We start from the raw sequence: 21,311 nt of genomic DNA, 5'->3' as shown, positions 1-21,311 counted from the left end.
ACTCTCCTCTCTATTCCAACACTCCCATCCCCTAGTGCATCCTCCAGTGTTTCTTTACACAGACACAAGCACATTTGAGTCTATAGTCTCGTGTTTCCCTGCTTCTTCCAAAAAAAGTTTCTTGGTTTTGGATTTTGACTTTTTAAACTTGGTCATAGTGGTACAACACTAGCCCAGTAGCCACGCCTTTCTTCACAGAATTAAGTCAGAAATGCTAACTGCCCAAGATACAGGCTTACTTTCATGAGCTTCTTCTAACGCATATGCCAAGATATGTTGGAATAAGATTGATATCTTTCTACTTATTTAAAACAACTTCCACACCTCATTGGTTTATAGTTACAATCTTTGTTTCGTAGAATTGCGGCTCATATACCTTTTTTTTTTTTTTTTTTGAGCACTCAATTTAATTCTGAAGATAAAGAGATGAATGTGCTCTTCCTCAAAATGTGTACTCGTTCTCAGGCAGAAAAATTCATTTACAAATTTGCTTGGTTAAATGCAGTGTCACATAATTTCTCCTTTCCCTTTATCTCTGCCAACCCACAAAGTCCCCCTTGAGTCACCAGGCGTGCTTTCCCTCTATCTGCCTCTTCTGCGTCCGCAGCCCCAGGCGTAGCATCAGCTTAAAAATTAACATGGCCACGAGTATGAAAATATTCTCTCAGTGTACAGAGAACTCGCGGTGATGGAAGAAAAGAATACTCTTAATTAGTTGACTTCCAAATGTGTGCCCTTCGGAAAACTGCCAGAAGGCCCAACTCCTGAATTAAAATACTGATTATAATATGTAAGACATTAAACAATCAAGAAATAAAAGGAGCTTAATCCAGGGATGGCTGACTTTATAGGACTCGGGGAGCTGTAAACTCTAGCACCCTGCTGCTTGGAGGCTGGCTCACTCCCAGCGGTGATTCTGTTGGACAAGTCATGGCTAAGCCCTGATACAGTGTTATCAGAGAGCAGGCCGCTTCTGTCTACAGCAAAGACACAATTCTCCAGGAGCCGTGGCCCAGAAAATCACTCCGACTCAGTGTCATAATGAAATGTGTTTTCTCCTACTAAATAGATAATGTAATGGAAAACCAATATTTAGCCAGTTTATACAAACATTTTAAATGAAAAAGAAACTGAGTGACATTTTGAGATACTTGAAAGTGGCTCTGAAATCACCTTGTGACCACATGTGACAGCCCTTAGTCTCAGTTCACGAGTTATAACATGTAAAGTCTTGTGTTCCTCAAAGTTGGGCCAAGAGAAATAACTCTCAGATAACTGAACAGAAAGTGGTGGGATAAAGCAGAAGAGAGTTCCATGAATTCAGCTCACCTAAATCTCCTAACTCGGCCTTATCCAAAATATCCCTCTCTAGGACAGGACTAACTGGACCAATTTAAAAATGGTTTAATTGTTCTTATTACAATGAAAATGTTTGTCTTTGGCTGCTTCCTTGGTTTCTATCTCCAGACTTGCAATTCTAAATTCTGGCCAATTAGCAAATGGCTGAGACACTCACTCACTAGCTCCCATATGTCTGGGTGAGAAACTTTAGCCTGTAGCAGTAATATGCATTTCTGTCCCTGCACCCAGGTCCTGCCCAGTCATTCAGAACTGTCTCCTGTACTTAACTATATCTATCTATCTATCTATCTATCTATCTATCTATCTATCTATCTATCTATCTAACTAGGGATCCCACTGCTTCCTCACAGCCATGTGTCAAACACTAAGCTCATTATCTTTTCTCATAAACTTTCCCTTATCCCTGTCTCCCTCAGTCTCCTAGGGAGAAAACTGCTGGCTTGTTTCCTTTCATGAGATAATGGTGTACTTTAAAACCAAATACTGTTCTTATTTGATCACCTTATCGTCTGTAGTGTTCTATGTAGCTTTACCCCTGCTCCAGGTATCAAGTTTTCCAGTAACATTGCTTGCGTGTTAAGCTCTAATGCTACAATGGAGGTGCGGGCTCATCAAAAAGTATTTTTTGAGTGCCTACTCAGGGTCTAGCATTGTTGGGGTTTTTTTCTCTGATGGGGGAGGGGTTTTTTGTTTTGTTTTTTGTTTGGGGTGTGTGTGTGTGTGTGTGTGTGTGTGTCCCAGAGAGTGGGCGGGGTGGGTTTTCCTCCATCTGCTATTACTATGTCTTTTTTCACCAGAAGGGAGTTTTTAGAAGCAGTATTCTTGAATTCCAAACAAGTACAATTTGTTACCAGAGCCTTTTATAATGAAGACTATTTTTCTTGTTAGACAGCTTCGTAGGGTGGTTTCCTACCCAAGTGTGAGGATAGTGTTGGTGTTTGGGGTTTTTCATGTGTGTTTCAAGCGTGTGGCCTTTACAATTAGTCATAATGTTGAGAGTGGGGACCAGGGAGCAAACCAGAGTGTCTTCCTGTTTCACACACAGATGAAGGGAACTTCTGTGACATTTATCTACTTGTTTTCCTGTGCTCTCATTTTGGGTCTGTGTAATTATGTTTCCATCTTCTGTGTTCCTAATTTCTGCTGAGGTCATGAAACTCTGTATGATTTCAAAAATATCACCCGAGTGGGCTGTCACCTGGTCCCTACCTTAGCTTTCTGTCACCCACACTCAGTCTGAACTTGAGAGCTTCCTCTGAAGGTCAGTTTTCACTCATTGAAAACTCACTGGGTCAGAATCACTGTTCCTAGGGAATGTTTTCCCAGAGGCATAGGGTTTTTATTTTTGAATCCTTGGGCCGGGCAGGGCAGGGCAGGGTAAACGTGCTGAGTGGGGCTCTCATCTCGACCATTCTGCCATGGTGCCTGCAGCTGTGAGCTTTGCCTAGCTACCAGTGGAGCCATATGACCTTAGAAACCCTACAAACTTTACAAAACTTAAATATTTGTTTATATATGAGACCCTTAATAGGCTCTGAAGCGAAAGCAGTGTGGTGCACTGAAAAAACAACTTGACCAGTGAGCCAGGGGTCTCTAGCCAGATAATTTATAACTAATAAATTATATGACCTTGAGGTCATCTAGCCTGGGTGTATTTTTCCTCATCTGTAAAATGAGTTAGAGGAGATGATTTATACGATCCCTTTCAGTTGAGTATGACTCTTCTCTTTGGGCATCTCATTGGTAGAAAACAGCAGGTTGCCAGACAGGAAGGCAGGAAAGCATGTTTGAGGAATGGCAGGCAGAGGAGTTTTGCTGAATCGTAGGCTTCCCTGAAGGCAGTGTTGGCGAGCTGCTGAAAGGGCTGCCTTAAAGCTTGACTGTAGTGATCCTGAACCCACCATAAGGAGTGTTACTTCACTCAGGAGTCAGAGGGGGCCACTGAAGGTTTTTGAGGAAGGGAGTAATAACCTCACAGCTGAATTAAGCAAAGGTATACAGCAGGAGGGTGCCTTTTATGGAGCTCCAGCAGGCTCGCCAATGGACAAACCCCTAAGGGCCCCCAGGTAGGAATTTGTCATCCAAGTTCAAGAAAGAAGTTGGAGTTGGAGATGGAGATTTGAGGATGTTCCCAAGCAACACTGGAACCATGAGAACAAATGAGATCTTCTATGTAGAGAATGTAGGGAAGAGAGAGATGATGGCTTAGGAGGAAATCTTAAGGGCAACCAGAATAGGAACAGGCAGCAGGGAAAGTATTGTCAAGGAGATAGGAGGACATCCAAGAGAGCCACTTGATGGGGACTCACAGGAGATGACAGCGTTTCCAGAGTGGGCATTAGTGCAAAGTGCTACAGAGGTCAAAACCTGAGCAAAGGGGCTTGGAATCTGCCATGAGGATCTCTCTGTTAACCTTCAAGAGGGCCACTTCAGTGTAGGTGGGGGCAGGAACTTGATTACAGACAGCCCCAAAAAGAGTGGTGACAAAGTAGAGTGTGTGGCTGTAGAAGAAAGAAGAAACTAGGACAGTAAGTTGACAGGGGGTGTGTGGGGAGAGACAGCAATATCAAGTGAAGATTGACATTGTTGGCTGTGCACACACCTGAGGTCAGAGAGAGGAAGCCTTGGAGAATGAACGATTACAGATGCTGATGTTGGAATAATACTGGGAGCAGAGCAGGCTCCCACAAGCATGGGGAGAGCATAGGGAGGGCTAATCTTGCAAAGGATGAGGGAGTGCATGAAGGGTCGTAGAGCTGGAGGCCCAAGCAGTGAGAATTTGAGTATGTCACGTGTGTTGCTTTTTTTTTTTTTGTAGTAATATCTGCGGTTGGGTTACTGATAGGAAAGTAAACATGGAGACTTGAGAGCCAGCAAGGGCATGAAGGGGGCTGGGAGGAGTATCTGTGGATTTGGCCCCTGCGATCTCTTTGTTCATTCTTTAAGACAAAGGCAGGGTGGGGCTCCGTAACCCAGGAGCAACGCTTGCTCATCTACACGGTGGAGGCTGTGACTCCAGTTGTAACTCTCACCAGGCTTCTCTCAAAGAGCTTATCGTATCTCTGTGTGTCCTCATTTTCTCACAGTTGAGTTGAATTATTTCCAAAGAAAATGATAGCATGATTCTTAAGAGCCAACTGACTAGTGTTATTTTTCAAGTCTTGACTTGTCTGGTTATAGAGCTAAACCTGTCCTTTTCTACTTGTAATTTTCTTACAAGTTATGTGCAGTAATTTCAAGCATCTTAATTATCCGGGCAATAATTAGGAGGTTTCCCTGTTTTCAGGTTCAAGTCATTGTCAGTTTCATTGCTTTCAGCTAACAAGTTTTCTTAAAAGAGAAAATATCCACAGTGCAGCCTGCTTTAACTGTTAAATAACCAGGACACTAAGTAATAGGCCACATTCAATGGTAGACCTTAGACTAAATCTCAATTCAGAACTAGCTCTGGACAGTATCATCCTCCCCGTGGGTCCTTTTCTTATTTCAGTCACTAAATTTGAGTTGGATAGGATAGATTATTAGTTGGGAATCGTTCGGTTGGAAGTAATAGAAATCCTTCTCTAAATAGTTTAGCTTTAAAATTAAAAGAAAATAAAAGAATGTATGGCTATTGGTCCATGTAACTTAGGTGGATTGACTTTAAGCAAGGCTGTATCCAGGGGCTTAAACAGGGTTGTCAGGATTCTGTTTCTAACTCTTCCCTCCCTGGTTGGCTCTGTCATCACTGGGAGCCTCAACTCTGCATCTTTAGAACTTAGAATCCCAAAGAAGAGAGCCCTTCTTCCTTCCAGCTTCCATATTCCAAACTCAGGGAAGCCTCTGGCATATGCCCATCCCTGAGCCAGTCACCATGCCCTGAGAAATGAAAGACTCTGGCCAGCCTAGGTCACACATCCACCTGGGATGAGGTGGTGAGGCATCTTAAGTGGTATCTCACCAGGATCAGAGGAGAAGGTGTCTCCCCGAAGGGAAACTAAAGAGGAGGAGGAAAGGGATGCTAAGTTAACAAAACCCAAAGAGGTCTACTCTAAATGCCATTGCACAAAACCGAAAGAGTAAACACAAAGAGCTCTTCCAGTCTGTGGTTATTTCTGAAAGGCTCTCAAGGTTTATTATTTGTAGTTGCTAATGTTGGTTGTGATTTTCCCTGTACTGTACATCTAGATGAAAGCAACGAAGGCTCCCCCAGGGTTTGACTCAGTGGAGAGCTGTAAAGTGACTTTGGGAGGAATGCACATAATTTTCAATGTTCGTTTAAAGTCATCTGTTTCTCTAGGGTCTGTACATCGACTTGAATTGGTTCCAATAAAAGGAGTTTGGTTCAGCAATCCTCTGGTTTCAGTCAGGCTAGAAAGTAAACCATGAGAAAAGATTTGGGCACTCAGATCCCAACTGAAAGTAGGAAGTACAGAGATTTGTGAAGTTAATAGATGTAAATAGATGTAAAAAGGGTGATGCTGAGAGAAACTGAGGGAGAGGGAGGAAGGACACCCAAATGCATGTTGATGGACACACCCTGTCACAGCCGAGGTTCCTTCCTTTGTTCACAGCAGTGAGCTGCGTCACCTCTCCTGCCCTGCCTTCCCTACCACGCACAGGCCTAAGTGGTTCCTGCACTACTGTGTCACTACAGAACTGTCTCGGAAGCCTGTTTAGTAAAATGCCATTTTCCCAATCTTCTCACCACCACACCTACAGGCTATATCTTAGTGCAAACCTCTGTGATAACACAAACAAGAAGAATGCTTAACTTAGACAGCTGTCCAATTAAGGTGGTATTTCGCCACTATTTTTAAACCACAGTGATATGAGCATGCCTGGACCCCTCCCCTCCCTGATGGATAGCCAGTCTGAACAGCACATCCAAAATCCCCTCTATCATAGATCTTTCTATAAAGTGTTGTTGAAAATAGATCCAGTAAAGCTGACAGAGATATAAGAGCTTTATCTAATTCATTTGAAGGCTTTTTAAAAATTATCTCATATATTTGAGGGAAACCTGTTCATCTCACTTAATATGACAGTGTTAGCATTACCATCTAGCTCAGAGAAAATATAAATCATGATTGTTCCCTCTCTTCATGACTTAACAACAAAAATGTTTGTAGTTTCCAAGTGGCAATTAGACACCATAACAAAGCCAGAGTTAAAAAAAATCATCAATTCTTGGTTTTCAAAATATGTGGAAAACGCAATGAAAGGTTATAGGATTTGTGATAGTAATGCCCCCATTCTACTTGTACTCACTATTTAGTAGTTTGTCAGTGTTCATATTGTAAGAATGAATCTCTAAAGTCTTTCTTCTGGACCGGCAATGAGGTTTCAGTTGTATTTCTTTTGATCTTCCTGATGATATTCAAGTGGGCATTATTAATAAAATTTTATAGATGAAAAAACAGAGGCCCAGAGGGGTTAAGGGTCTTACCAAAGTCACACAGCAAGTAAAGGATGACCCAGGGGCTCCTCCTTTGGTCCAGTGCTCACTCCAACCCTCCAGGGCTGTGTCTTTAGTCTGTGAAGCTCATCCTCTAGTGGTTCCGTGTGTGATTTGCCCTGTTTTCCTGTCATTCTTTCACCACTGCCCTCAGGCAAACCAGACCCACTTTTCCTTTGCTTTATGCAGTTGGGGTGCTGCAAATGAGACAGGAACAAGGATGTCTTTCTTGGTCATTGTTAGACTTCCTGATACCTCTGCTCCCATCTCCCTGAGTCAGTCTGGGCATGGTGAGGCTCCCCTTCTCATCCTGGATGGCAGGGCAGGCTGCCACATTGTGCGTTGGTTGTGAATTTAGGGCTTGTTTGGGAAGGTTTGGGAAGCTATACAGACAAGGAACTAAGATCTCCAACATGCCTTCAATCCTGGCTTTGTTTCATGTCTGAGAAATGTATTGGTGGTAAATGTGCTTTTATATTAAGGAGAAACCAACACTCTAGAATTTTGTGGAAACTATTTCAATGCAATTCTAATGATGCTCAGAAACTGGACTTGCTTTGAAGGAAAGAGAATGAGTGAGAACTAAACAAGGGTCCACTTGCCCAACTAGCAGCAAAGCCAATTTATTGACACCAGGTTGCAGTGAAGGAGAGTACAGCATTTATTGTAGAGCCAAGCAAGGAGGACGGGCAGCTCATGCTCAAAAGACCAGAACTCCACGATGGCTTTTAGTGAAAGGGTTTTAAAGGCAAGCTTAGGGGTGTGGCTTGCAGGGTGTCTGATCAACTCATACACAGTTCTCTGATTGGTTGATGGTAAGGTAACAAGGTGATGTTACAGGAATCTCAGTCATCAACCTTCTGGTTCCAACCCGTCTACATGCTGGTGGTCAGCATGTAGTTAACTTCCTCCACTGGGTGGGGGTTTTAGTATCTGTAAAACAACTCAAGGATATGGCTCAGGATATTATCTATAACCCTTGAGGAGAAACTAAAGGTCTTTGACTTTGTTTTATGGCTCAGCTATTATTATTTTGTCTTGTTTGACTGTGTTCCTTTGTTTTTGTTTTACTTCTCTGATTAAATTTGCTCTTTCGAACTCTAGGAAGGCCTAGGAGACTAAAGCTTTTATACGAGCAAGAGGCAGGGGACATGGGGGGTGGGGCTGTCCCCAGGAAGTCCTCACAGGGTATTGCTTGGTTTCAATGGCACTAGAAATTTAATTCCAAAATTTCTTGAGAGGCTATAAGGGGATTAATTTATATTTTGATGAACTTTTTAAAAAATCTAGCCATCACCTGGTCTGTCCCATCCCAGCCCCCACTACATGTATTCCCTAGGGCCTGGGCCCTTGGTGGTGATATGTTTCGTGTTCTGTTGCTTTGATCAGCTTGCCTGGGCCCAATGGCAGGGACCCCGGAACCTGAAGGTGCTGACAAAGATGACCTGCTGCTGTTGAGTGAAATCTTCAATGCTTCCTCCCTGGAAGAGGGCGAGTTCAGCAAAGAGTGGGCTGCTGTGTTTGGAGACGGTCAGCTGAAGGAGCCAGCACCCACTGCGGCCCCAGGAGAGCCAGACCCCAAGCCCCAGACAGGCTCAGGATTCCTTCCTTCACAGCTTCTAGATCAAAATATGAAAGACTTACAGGCCTCACTGGAAGGTATGTACCACAGGGATTGAAATGGGGTTTTTTGTTGGTTCATTTTTTGTTTTTTGTTTTTTGAAACCCAATGGCCGATTTTTCCTTATCTTTTTTAAATGTTTTCTGGGTTTTATCTTATAGCCGGTGTCTTTTTTTTTTTTTTTTTTGGTTTTTAAATTTTCCTTTTACAGTCAGTGACTCTTTAGCTCAAATTTCAGAATCACGTTCCAGCTTTAAGATATGTATTAGGGTTTAAAATCTATTTCTTCTCATAATTTTCTCCTCCTGTTCACATTTCCTGTTAATCAAAGGCTAGAGGGGTGGTTCTCAGTCTTACTGTCTTACTTTGATTTTAGACTTTTTCATGGCACACTTGAGGGATCAGATTGCCTTCATGGTTGTGGCTTGTTGACTTCGCCATCTCTTCCTGGCCATCACCCTAGCTAAGTTCTCCCACATACTCATGAGGCAACATTCTCCACGTTCCCATAGACATGGAGCTTTCTGGGTGCTTTTTACCTCTCCATCCGGCCTCACCAGTACCCTGAGTATGCCCTCAGCTCAGCTGTTCCTGTTCTGCCTGAAACACATGGCCCAACAGTCCCCGAAGCCCGACCGCAGCAGAAGTAGAGTTTTCACACTGATCAAAAGTGGTCGGCAGCATTGGTAAGGGTTTAAGGTACTCCGAGGCTCACCAGCAGCCCACGTACTGGTTAAGAATTGCTGATGTGGAGAGCACATTGATTTCGAGTGCAAAAACTAACACTCAGGTTGAAATTTAAATTTTTAAGTTTGAGTTTCTAAGCACACAAACCTTGAGAAGGAAACCATTTTAGTATTTCAACACTGTTTTTCCTCCTTTCATGCTTTAATTGTAAGACAGGAATCACTGTTAAGAGATTCTCAAATTGTTTTGGTTTTTCCATGAATTTAGGCTATCTCCTTAATAAACAGCGTGTTTATCTGGCACTTAAAGCTGAGAACAAGTGGCAGAGCTGGAATGATTAAGTAATTATGGGCTATTAAATTAAAAAAAAAAACACCTCAGGTCTTTGGAGATGAGATCATGGACATGGCAAGAGTTGGTAGGCAAGACCAAAAGAAAAGTCTTCGCTCTTTTTTTATGAAATACATGATTCCTTTCACCTTCCTTTTTGAGTCCTATTTTGTAGTCATCTCATTTATTCTCAGTAATGGAGTTAGAGATAGGAGGGATAACTGCAATCCAAAACTACGTCTCTGCCCCGAGTTTCACCCCTGGGTTTCACCACCTCGTTTGCTGGGACCTCAGACGAGCAAGGCTGACAAAGACTGGCTTTCACCACCACCCACCTGTGGCAGAGGCACTAACAAGGCGTGGGAGAGTCGGGAGAGGCAGGGGCCGGAGCGGGATCCACAGCTCAGATCTGGGGGCTGCTGGAGACTCTCCAGCTGTGCTGGAGGATGAATCCCCCTGGGGCCCCCGGCTTTGGAGACACCAGGGCCCCTGCTGCTGCCCAGGAGCAGTGGTGGCAGTGCTCCTCCCTCGCTGGTGTGGCCAAGTGTCACTCTATTGTGAGCGCCCCAGGCTGACACTGAGAAGTCAGAGCCACACGCCCTCTTCCTGAGCAGGTGGAGCAAGAATATCTCAGCTCAGGCCCAGGGCGCTGTCCCCAGAACTCCGCCTGAGAGCTAGGACAAGTGTGGTGGCTGTGGGCTTTGCACTTCAGCCTTGCCCCATGTCCAGGAGAAATGCACACGACCACACTTGGGTCTAAGGAGGGAGGTGATCTGACGGCAAGAGAGATGCAAGCTCACACTATGGAAAGAGAAAGAGGTACTTCAAAGGGAGGCCATTTATTTCTCAGGCACACAGAGTCTCAGTGGAGGTTACCGCCCCAGTAGCACTTTAGCAAGTTTCTCATTTGTCCAACAAATATTTATCGAGTCCTCTGGGTGCCAGGCACTGGTGATTCACCTGAGAACAAAACAGACAAGGCTTCTGCCTTCCTGGAACTCACATTCTAATGGAGAGGAGATAATGAACAGTAAACATAATAAAATTACATTGTAGCTTAGAAAGTGACCAACGATATGGAGAAAAGGAAAAAGTAGAGCCAGAGGTAGTGTTGGGGGAATGACGGGGTAGATCAGGTATGGTCGAGGGTCTGCAGGAGGAGCACTGGGGTTGGAGTGAGAGAGAGAGGCACTTGGAGAGGAGACAGGTAGGGCCACATAGGGCCTCATAGCCTTTGGAAGAACTCGGAACCATCACAGCATCTTGGACCAAGGATGGACATGATCTGATTTACCATAAAGGGACCATTCTGGCTGCTAAAAGTTTCCTTTCCTCTGCTGAGGTTCTATCAAGATCAATGTTGAGTTATTTTGTAACCTCTGAGTTATCCTGTTTCCTTTGCATGCCAACAGCCATAAATTGAATGTCTATGGAACTCAAAATGACAGAAAAAAAAGTGAACTTCAGTGTTTTAAAGAGGAAGCCCATTCAGCTTCTATACACCTACAGGTTCCCAGCAGGCACCCCCAACAATTCTGCCCCAGTGCTGCCCTCTGATTCAGGAAACCTTCAAAACACATGTACAGATAAAGAGTGGGCTCCCTGCTTTGATGATTGATCATGTAATCCAGTTCTAAACATATTCTGTGCTTTTGTCAGGACTCCCTCCAACCTCCTAAGAAAAGAGCAAAAGGTGGATGTTGGCTCTAGATTTTTTCCCATTGCATCCATGGTCTAGAAAATCCATCTATACACATGAATTGCAAAAGAATCTAAATAATCATTAAACTTTTGACGCCTCATATTGAAACTACTTCCCCTGATTATTCAGATCATCTCAAAAACTAAATCAAATAAACCACTGAAATAAGTAAGTAGTCAAACTAAACGTGGAGTAGAAAGGCTCATTGGCATATTGGCTCAGCGAGGCAAACAGTGGTAGGGAGTTCAGAGCCTGGGTTTTATTCTGTAAACTCCCTTCCCTGCACTCACTTTGCAGCAATTGGTCAGGCTACTCATTCCCTGGGCCTTTGCCTTCTCATCTGTAATACGAGGTATTAGACTCACTAAATAATCTATCAGGAGAGACCCAAGTCATCTGAAGGAGCTTTCTACTTTTCCACAAATGTCATCTTCTTATCCCCGGATTAACCCCTACTTCAGAGATGCTGAAGTCTAAAACTGTTTGCTTCTGTGACTTTGCCCTTTATAGTGGTAAAATAATAAGAACCAGCAGTCCCTATGGCATGCGCTGTGGGCCAAGCACTCCCATGTGCTTTACGTGTGTTAACTTACTTCATCCTCACCACACCCTTCCCAGGCAGGTACTGGCATCATCTCCAACTTACAGCCTGGGAAACCGAGGAACAGGGCAGTAAGTAATTTGCCCGAGATCATACCTCTGGTAGGAGGCAGGCCGGATTGTGGGCCTGAGTCACTGGACTCCGGAATCCATGCCTTTCCCCATTCTGTTCTGTTGCCTCCAAGTACCGTGTCTCTGACGGCAAACGCGATTCCTGGACGGGCTCCCTCAGGCCTTGCCTTGGGTGCTTCTGGAGGAGCAGGACTCGTAAAGACTGTTATCCTGGCTCTGGGCTTCCTGGGTGTGCACAGGGACGGGGGAAACCACGCAGTCGTGGAGGAGGCATGTGGGTGTGGGAAGGCAGGGTTGTGTCAACCACAAAAGTTGGGTGACGTTCCAGAATAGAATATATGAAATCGAGATTGTCTGCAAAATCTTCGCCTGTGCTAGCCATCGCCCCCTCATTCACTGTACTGCTGTCTAGCTCAGTCTCCCCACCGCCTTTGTAGCTCTTTGTAAGGTCCAGGCAGAGCTGTAGCCTCAGGGGCAGTGTTCACAGGACAGAGGTGGGTGGCTCCAGGCCACAGCCGCAGATACCTCAGCGCCTTTCCACACTCCAAACCCTCCCCCTCCCTCCCCCTCTCTCCTCCACCTCTTCAGTCTTCTCGCCTCCTTATCTCTCTGTTCTCCTCTGCCTTCCTCTCTTTTTTGGCCTTTGTCCTCACTCTTCTCCTTTGCTCTGGGGAAGTAGAAAGGAAGGGGGATTTAGTAAGAGAACAATTATATCTTCCTTCCCCCACCTACTTCAACCTCTAGGAGAGCAAAACAAAGGAACTTACATTTAGGATCAAGTTGTGCTAAAAAATTTGAAGGAGTTAATTTTAGCTAGACTTTCTAAGGGTTTCTGAAGTTGCCAGCATGATAGGGCCTGGGGTTTTCTGTGTCATACAGTGATGAGAAAATTGTACCTTCCTGAGGCCTCTTAAAGTGAGTAGGAAGAGGGCCAGCCAGAGGGGCTGCCTGAGGTAGAGACCCGGCAAGTCTGATGGGCCTCATTAAACATTCTTCTTAATTCCCCACCAACATCCAAAATTTAATTTAGAAACAGACGCTGATACTGAAAAGATAACCATCTCCTCAAAATAAGTGCACCAGGACATCTTTTAATTTAGGATTCTGGAAACCAAAGTGAGGAGTCTTGTTCCAGATTCTCACAAACATACAGCCCTTTGTTCCTTCTGGATATTCTTTTGTTTTACCTAATTCCGAGGTGCTCTTGCCATCTGGGTGGGTTTCCATTTAAAGCTAATGTAATGGAAAGCTTAGCGTGATCATTCTCTTAGATTTACCTTTCCTCAACCAGAGCTCTCCTCTTGCTGTTTCTGGCTTAGCCTTGCTCCAGGCTAACATATTTCCAGGACTCAAATGGAATAATGTGAAAGAAAAGGCTGCGGGCCCGCATTTAAAGATAACCTGAACACAGAGCGTGAGCCATTGGCGTTGTTTGTTCCATCAAAGAAGCACTTTCTAAGCCTGCTGGGCTCGTCCCCAGCTCTTGGGTATCTGCAGAATTTAAGTGCCTCCGTTAGTCCATCAAAGGAACCTTGGTGACCATCTACTCTACCTTCACTTTATAGATGAGGAAATCAAGGGACCCCAGAAAGGTCTCATGACTTGCCAAGCTGTTGTGGTTTTATCCACCATTCACATAAGGTCTAAACTCCTCAGCTTGGCTTACAGAGTCCTTTAAGGCCTGACCCGGTCTCATCACTGCCCATACCCCCCATGCCTTTACTTAGCATGACTCAATGACCTTGTTCAGCTGGAGAACCATGTATTTATTACGTCTGTAAGCTGGACTCCAGGGAGTCTGACCCTCCCCTCCTCTCGGAGCACTCCACCCACCTGCATGGTCATGATGATTGTTCTGCTTGGCTAACTTCTCATCCTGCAGGTTCTCCTGTCCAGTGTCATTTCATCCAGGGACTCCCCCAGCAGTCAGTGTTAGGTGTTTCTGCTCTCCATTCCCTTTACACCCAGTACTTAATCATTCCTCTTATTTCACCTCATTGTAAAATTGATTTAATTTTTTGTCTGCTTTAAGGTTGTCATGGGCAGGGCCCATGTTTGTGTTGCTTACCATCATATTTCCCCGATCATAGCTCAGTGCCTAGAAAAGATGTTCGACAGAGACATCTGGATGGATGGGTAGATGGATGGATGGATGGATGTCAGGCAAGAAGGAAGGGAGAGATCAACTGACACTGAATCACTAATTAGAAAGAAAACAGTCCTAAGACAATCTCAGGGGTTGGTTCTCATGTCTGCTAACTTATACAGAAATCCAGATTCAGCTTAGATTTATTAAGGGCCTGTTCTTTACAGCCTCTGTATTCCCTCGTTTCACCACCAAGATCCCATTTCATCCATACAACAGCCTAATGAGGCAGGAATTTTTATCCACCCTTTGCAGGTATGGAAAGTGGGGCTCAGAGAAGGTGTGGACAGCAGGCTGGTGCTTGGCCACCAAGACCATGGTCTTCCCACTTTCCCCTTCATGGCCAACCCCACCCCAGAGCGCCCTGGGCTGTGCTCATCAACCCAGCCTGGGCTTTTGCTTTCCCAGTTAGTGAAATATTGCATTCATGGTGAAGTGCTACTCTGGGTGGTATTATTTTGGCTTTACTTGCTGCTCTAGCTGGCCGGTGTTATTTCTGGCTGATTTATATTTTCCCTTATGTAAGTAAAGGGGGGCAGGATTGCTCCAATAAAATTTTATATGTGTTTCCTGCAAACGGGTAGCACGGTTGACATATCACAGGAACCGACAGCTAGGCTCGTCATCTTGCTCACAGAGCTCTCAGCTTCTCCTGCCTCCACTCTTCACCACCCATCTCCTGAAACAATTTCTCTGAGATGGGGAGACATCTTTCCAGCCACACCTTCCTGTTAAAAATGCCTCAGCCAACTAATTAATACCAACTTGAGAACAGTTGATGGCAATTACAGGAATATTAGCGACAGTAAGCTCTCGTTAAATAGCATTTTTTTCCTGATAGAAGCCAAGACATTTGAAGTCTGGCTTGGCCTTCCATCCATAATTACCCTAGTTGCACCCCTCCCCTAAATAATTCCCGAAGTGATATGAGTGGGGGTGAAACTGCAGCTCAGCTTAGTATTTGCTTAAAATGTATGTATATAGCTGGTGTCACAACTGTACCATTTTCTCCCCTCATGTGCATATAGTTGGATTGTTAGACTTATGCTTAATAGCTGTTCTGAGGAGAGATTGTGATTTGGCAAACTGGCTGCTGTTTCTGCTTCACGTTATGGGACAAGGGAACAGTGATGGGAAACTTGGAGGTATACTTTCCCCATCATCTTAGTCCCCGAAGGGGGATGTCTTTACGCTTATCCTTCTCCATGTCCTCTGCTGCAGAGAAGCCCCTAAACCCATAGATTCCACATGTCACACTCCAGATATCACTTCCACGTGTTCATGAGCGTTTAGATGAGCAATATTCAAAAATCCATAGTTACAAAGGAATCCGATTAGAAGACACTGTCTTTTTAAAGGAGTCTGCCATTATAATCCTTTAAATTATAGGCTTAAAAATACGCCTTGTATTTCTGGTACTTTAAAAATATGACTTGATATACAGTCATTTTATTTGTTTATAGCCATTTGGGAACATGTCCATCACATAAAGTGAGGGGATCTCCGTTTTGGTATGTGGCTTTATTTCTGCCTCCTGTAGGAAAGTGTTCCACTTTATACTCTGAAAAAGACAATGGTTGAACCACCTCTTTTCCAGCATTCTCTGCCACCATTTTAAAGAACAAATGTTGTACATATTTTTGAAATGGGAAGAATTTTCTCGTGTTCCCACTGTATCCAATAGCATTCAGAGATCCTGGAGCAGTGGACTTCCATACCCCTCACCTGCCTTTTCTCTGCATCTGTTCAGGATCTTTCTGGAAGTGTGGGCCTCCCTGAACTCAGAGAGCTTGACAAGGTCAAGGAGCTTAAAGCTCCAGGACCTGGGAGGCGGGGTCCTGAAAGCAGACCTCTCTGTTTCTGAGGAGGGCCTCTCTCCTTGTCCCGGCTCTGGCTTCAACCAAGATGACCCTGATCCTAACAGAGATGGTGACCGTGGCAGTTCCTTGGGGACCATCTGTGGCAGGCCCTCTCACACTACACTGCATGACAGCTGCCAAGGGTTTGTGCTTCCCCGGGCTCCACCCCCAGCAATTCTGATTCAGCGGGTGATGCCCCTGCCAGTGGCACGGGCACCATACTCTGAGAACCACTGCCCTAAGAGATGGAGGCCAGGCTTCAGGCATTGACGAAAAGTTACACAGGCTCTGCAGAGCACAGGTGGGTCTTGACATTTGGTGTCCAGAAGAGGATTGTAGGGAAAAAGGTAAAATTGACCCAGTTAGATGCTACCTCTTTGAGCTTTATTTGGCACCCGACAAAACTGCAATTTTAACTTTCTACATTTACCACTATTTATGTGATTTGGGTTTAGAAGGAAAATGCCCATGGGCCAATTTTCTAGGAAACAGGGAGGTTATGTTACTCCTGGATTACACCAAATACTGGTCATTTTTAAAAAATGCTTTATTGAACTATAATTTACATACCGTGAAATTCACCCATTGTAAGAGAACAGTTCAAGGATTTCTGGTAAATTTATATTGTGCAGCCATCACCACTGTCTAGTGTTAGAACATTTCCATCTTCCCAAAAAGTTCCTTTAAAATCTGGTGCTTTTTGTTGTTTGTGAATTATGTTAACAACATGTTCAAGTACCTTTCCAATGGATAACAATACTTTTTAAACCCTCTCTATGTTTTCATTATTTTAGACCCAATAAATAGGTCACAGGCCACCTGTTTCATTTGTCATTGGTTAGTCTTCATAGAGACGTTTGTGTTTACTTGCCTAAAATGAAATAATCAACCAGTGAGTATTATAGCATCTACTGCGCCAAGCACTGCTTTGCCATCTCTTAAAACAGAGCTTCATAAGTGTACTTCTCATGATTTAAAAGAGTTCTTCAGGGGCTTCCCTGGTGGCACAGTGGTTGGGAGTCTGCCTGCCAATGCAGGGGACACGGGTTCGAACCCTGGTCTGGGAGGATCCCACATGCCGCGGAGCAGCTGGGCCCGTGAGCCACAACTACTGAGCCTGCGCGTCTGGAGCCTGTGCTCCGCAACAAGAGAGGCCGCGATAATGAGAGGCCCGCGCACCGCGATGAAGAGTGGCCCCCCGCCACTTGCCGCAACTAGAGAAAGCCCTCGCACAGAAACGAAGACCCAACACAGCCATAAATAAATAAATTAATTAATTTTAAAAAAAAGTTAAAAAAAAAAAAAAAGAGTTCTTCAATAGTTTATCTTAATTTCAACACCCATCGTGTGCCAGGTAGTGCACTAAAGGATGTAAAGATGAATAATACATGGTCCCTGCCTTCAAGGGGCTCAGAACTCTAGGAGATGAGACAAAAGTACAAGCTAATCAATGTAGTATGATTCTATAATTAGGTCCCTTATCACAAATCTTAGAATGGCAGGGTAAACAAACAGCATTACATCTTATCATTTTTGTGGCTTGCTTGCTCCAGAAATTGGTTTCACTGCCCCAGCTGAACTCTGCCATCTCAACGTGATGTCTCATGGGGGCCTTATCAGAGACAAAACCTTTTCTGTAGAAAACACTGCGACCAGAGCATCCCAGTGAAAGGATACAGTTTTAACCATTTGGATCCAACAGTGGTGCCTCATCTGATGGTCTACATTTCACAGTGAGAATCAACAATGGCCTTAACCCACACACACCTACCTGTACCACATTAGGTGTTATGGAGCACATTGAAGAAACAGTTCCCTGTCTCACTGAGAAGACAGGACTTACACATGAAGAATTAAAGCAGATGTGCAAAGAAGTATATGGTAAAGTTCTAAATTAAATGAGTCATGCTGCAACATCCAGCACAGACAGTAAATACTGGGGGGAAACTAGGCTTGCTTCCCCCAGAGCAGGACTGCTGAATGCCTCTTAATCATTAGGGGCAGGCAGAGCACAGGGGGCCTTTCAGAACAGTGGGTTAGACAAGATCAATGTCATTTGTAAGGGTATGACATCAAGTTAAGGGGATGTTCTTTCCCCTCATATATTTGGACTGGACTACCATTTACTTCTCTGTATTAACTAAACTTCCCAATTTAAATTAGCTCTATGGAAAATAAATGAACTGGATCATATTGGAAGTAGAGAAGACCAGCCATTCCCTAGTTCTGTTGCTACATTTAATGGTGTTCAATTTTTTAAGCTTTCCCCATTTGTGACAGGAAAACAAGGCACTTGATTTCTTTGCAACACTATTGATAATCTTTGGGGTGACCATGAAATGATGTCACTTGGTAAGAAAAATGGGTATAAAAGTGAAAGCAAAAATGCTTTAACCTTAGCAATTTCTCATTTGCTTTTCAAAATGCAATCTTTTCCCTAGTTTCCCATACTTTTAAGGTGGGCATGATTATACATATCCACTCTCCCCTAAAACATATTCCGGGTATGAGGAACATGGGAGAAGGGTCTTTGCACACCACCCTCCTCTTTCTCTTTGAAGGCCATCAGAGTTGAGAGCCATGTGTGTGCCCCAGGAGCTGATGGGGCAGTGTAACTGCCCTTCCCTAGATCTAACAACCTCTGGTTTTGAACATTAGGCTTGTCAGAGAGCAATGTCAATCCTACTTCTCCTCCATGGCCAGCACCAAAGGCAAGCAGTCCAAATGGCAGTAGCCCTGCAGTGAAAGGTAATACAGTGTTCTATCCCCCTTAAATGACAGTTGCCTTCATTTTCACTGGCCTAACACCCTTTTCTTTATTTCTTTACTAATTTCCATGTGAGCACCTTGGGTTCAAAGGAGGGGTTGCATGGGTGGAGAGTTTGGCATGATCCTAGGAACTAACATTCTAACTTTTTTCCTGGCTTAATGTCCTAATTCATAACTCCCTCTATCAAATCTAATGAGGAAGACTCAAACATCTATCTCCTTGTGACCGGGTGCTTCCCAAGATTGGGTGACAACAGTAAGGGAGAAAAGGCCACTGAGGTTGGTGATCCTTAGCTGAAAATACCATTGCTTCCACCAGACAAGGCATTTGGTTAGTGCTTTTCAGGAAGAGCCAGGTGTCTTAGTTGTCAAAAGAGGGCCTTTGAAGCTTGTGAAATCTGTTCTTTTGAGACAAAACATCTGCCTGAGGAAGATCTCATCTGTATTTGCAGCTCTCTCTCTTTCTTTGGTCATCACCCACTTTCCCTGTGTTGACCACAGGAAGTTAAAGGAAGTGCCAATTTTATTATCATCAGAAAGCATTCCCTTGATGTTTTTTGGGTGTCGTGCAAATAGTTGCACCTGGTTTTCCCTCCGGCAGTGGAGGTCTGGGGAATGTGAGGACCCCCAAGCCCCTGAGGTATAGTTACCTGACTCCTCACAGCAGGGCCACACCCACCATCGGAAGGTGCTGGGAAGGGGAGGGGAGCTGTGGAGAGTGTTTTCGCTGGTGCTGTCTCTAAGATATCTTGATATTCTCTATCAAGAACACACTAATCCTCCTAAGTCAATCTTGCCCCATACAGTTTCCTTGTGTGACCTCCTACATGACTAAAGAAAGAGAAATTACTCCCTTTTTTTAAAAAAAAATGATGTCTCCCCCGCTCCCACCAAGCTGTATTGAGATCTCTGAAGTCTCAGTTTATCATATCAAAATAAACCAAGTGTTTTGGGGGCTAACTGCACACAATGTGAAATTAACGTTACATAGTAATAACTTGCACAGTTATAACTAGTCTTGCTTGCAATAGCTTATCTCCATAATAGATGCATTGTTATCTCATTATAAAATAATATATCCACAGGAGACTTTGAACAACAAAGGGAGGAGAATCAGAAGTATAAAGTGATCAGTACACTGTCTTAATGTTTAAGTGCTTTTTAGCGAAAAGATTAAAAGCCCTGTGTATGTTGGTATAATCCCATCAATATTCTCTATCACTCTCATATAACCACTTTTAGCAACTTGTGCTACCAATATTTTTTTGAGACTCTTTTCAACCAGATGGCAAGCACATTCCTAGCTGCTCTCAGCTAGAAGGATAACCTGTCAGAGAGACATTTACTTCATGCTTTTGATACTCCCACCCGTTGGAGAAAGAAAAAAAGCATGGGTCATCCAAGCCAATGAACTTAGATTCTCATGTGGAATGATTTATATAGAGAAGAGCCCCCAACTTATTTGTAAATCACTTGCATCAGGTGCTCTTTTGAAAATGTTCTCCTCATCTGGAAAATAATTTGGCTCTGTAATTGTGGCACTCAAGAAGTTAGGGCAGGTGGTTTGGTGAAAGGACAGCTGAAGGCTGTTCCACTGAGGCTGGAGTGTAAGGGGTATGGGGGCAATTTAGAGCCCAGTGGGGAAGGGGAGGCCTGTCACAGGCCCCCTTCCTCTGATGGGAGAGGGTTAAAGAAGGCAGTGACCTTGAGAGAAGAGGGGCAGTCAGGCCTAGGTGCCATTCCCCCCCCTTCCCCCTTCTGGACCTGTTGCTTTGAAGGCTGAAAAGAGTAACCACGGTGTTTCTCTTAACCCAGCAGATTTGAAAAGATTCCTCCAGGAAGCACCTTGCTTCTTGAGACATTCAGTGTGATTTCTGAAATGACTGATATTTCCTGGTGGCGGTGAAGCATGGGGCCTGGGGTTTCAGGCAGCTCTGCGGGCTGTGGCCATCGCTGGGTGGAGGTGCAGGTGTGGGTCAACACAAAGGATCACTGTGCACTGAACTGTATAAAGACCATGGTTTAAAAATGTTACTCAGCCAACCGGCCAACGGGGCATGGAATACCCTAACAAGGCTTAGAGACAAAGAGCAATGGGGTTTGTCAGATTGAGCGTCCTGCCTCTTCAAGATGCACCTGGACCCACCTGCCTGCAGCCTGGCAGAGGTGGGAGTTAGCAAGGTAGGTGTGCTCATGTTTGCTCTTTTCTCCCCAGAGCCTGCCAAGCCCTCCTCGGACCTGACCGCCTGGTTCAGCCTTTTCGCCGATCTCGACCCATTATCAAATCCTGATGCTGTTGGGAAAACCGACAAAGAACATGAATTGCTGAATGCATGAGTCTGCAGCCTCCAGGAAGGAGCCCACAAGCGGCTCCAAATCAGCACACCCGGGGGCTTGCAGATGTAGGAAGTGATCAGTATGCTGTTTTAATATTTACGTGCCATTTTAATAAAATGAAAGGGTCAAAGGCCCTGTTTATATTGGTATAATTATTTACTTTTATTTGGTATAAAGGGTTCCCGTGTGTTCTCTATGTGGACCTGACGATACAGGGTGGTCTGGGAGCGGTTTCCAGGCCCACCGTTTTCCTGCCCACAACTGCATCGTGCCGACGTGTCCCTGGGCTGCTACGAGGTCCAAGTTCAAATCATGAACCTACTTTTTGTTAGGTTTAAATAAGGTGTCCTACAGCCTCAGAGGCGGCGGGAGGCTAGGGAGGCTTAAAT

The 21,311-nt window shown here is 44.4% G+C and overlaps 1 protein-coding gene across 16 annotated transcripts in view; it reads left to right on the top strand.

Moving 5' to 3' along the window:
* ICA1 (islet cell autoantigen 1) overlaps positions 1-21,074 on the top strand; it is a 144,269-nt gene extending 123,195 nt beyond the window's left edge. For 14 of the 16 annotated variants that reach the window (XM_059933919.1, XM_059933924.1, XM_059933914.1 and 11 more), the window contains 3 exons: positions 8,189-8,458; positions 18,475-18,564; positions 20,801-21,074. In XM_059933919.1, the coding sequence (XP_059789902.1) occupies positions 8,189-8,458; positions 18,475-18,564; positions 20,801-20,922 (482 nt within the window). In that variant the 3' untranslated portion in view covers positions 20,923-21,074. The remainder of the gene's footprint in view (positions 1-8,188; positions 8,459-18,474; positions 18,565-20,800) is intronic. The other 2 variants (XM_059933927.1, XM_059933926.1) reach the window with 1 other exon arrangement.
* The last annotated feature ends 237 nt before the right edge of the window (positions 21,075-21,311 follow it).

The sequence above is a fragment of the Balaenoptera ricei genome, chromosome 9, assembly GCF_028023285.1.
Source record: "Balaenoptera ricei isolate mBalRic1 chromosome 9, mBalRic1.hap2, whole genome shotgun sequence".
In the NCBI taxonomy this organism is placed as follows: Eukaryota; Metazoa; Chordata; class Mammalia; order Artiodactyla; family Balaenopteridae; genus Balaenoptera; species Balaenoptera ricei.
This window is presented reverse-complemented; position numbering and strand designations above follow the sequence as displayed.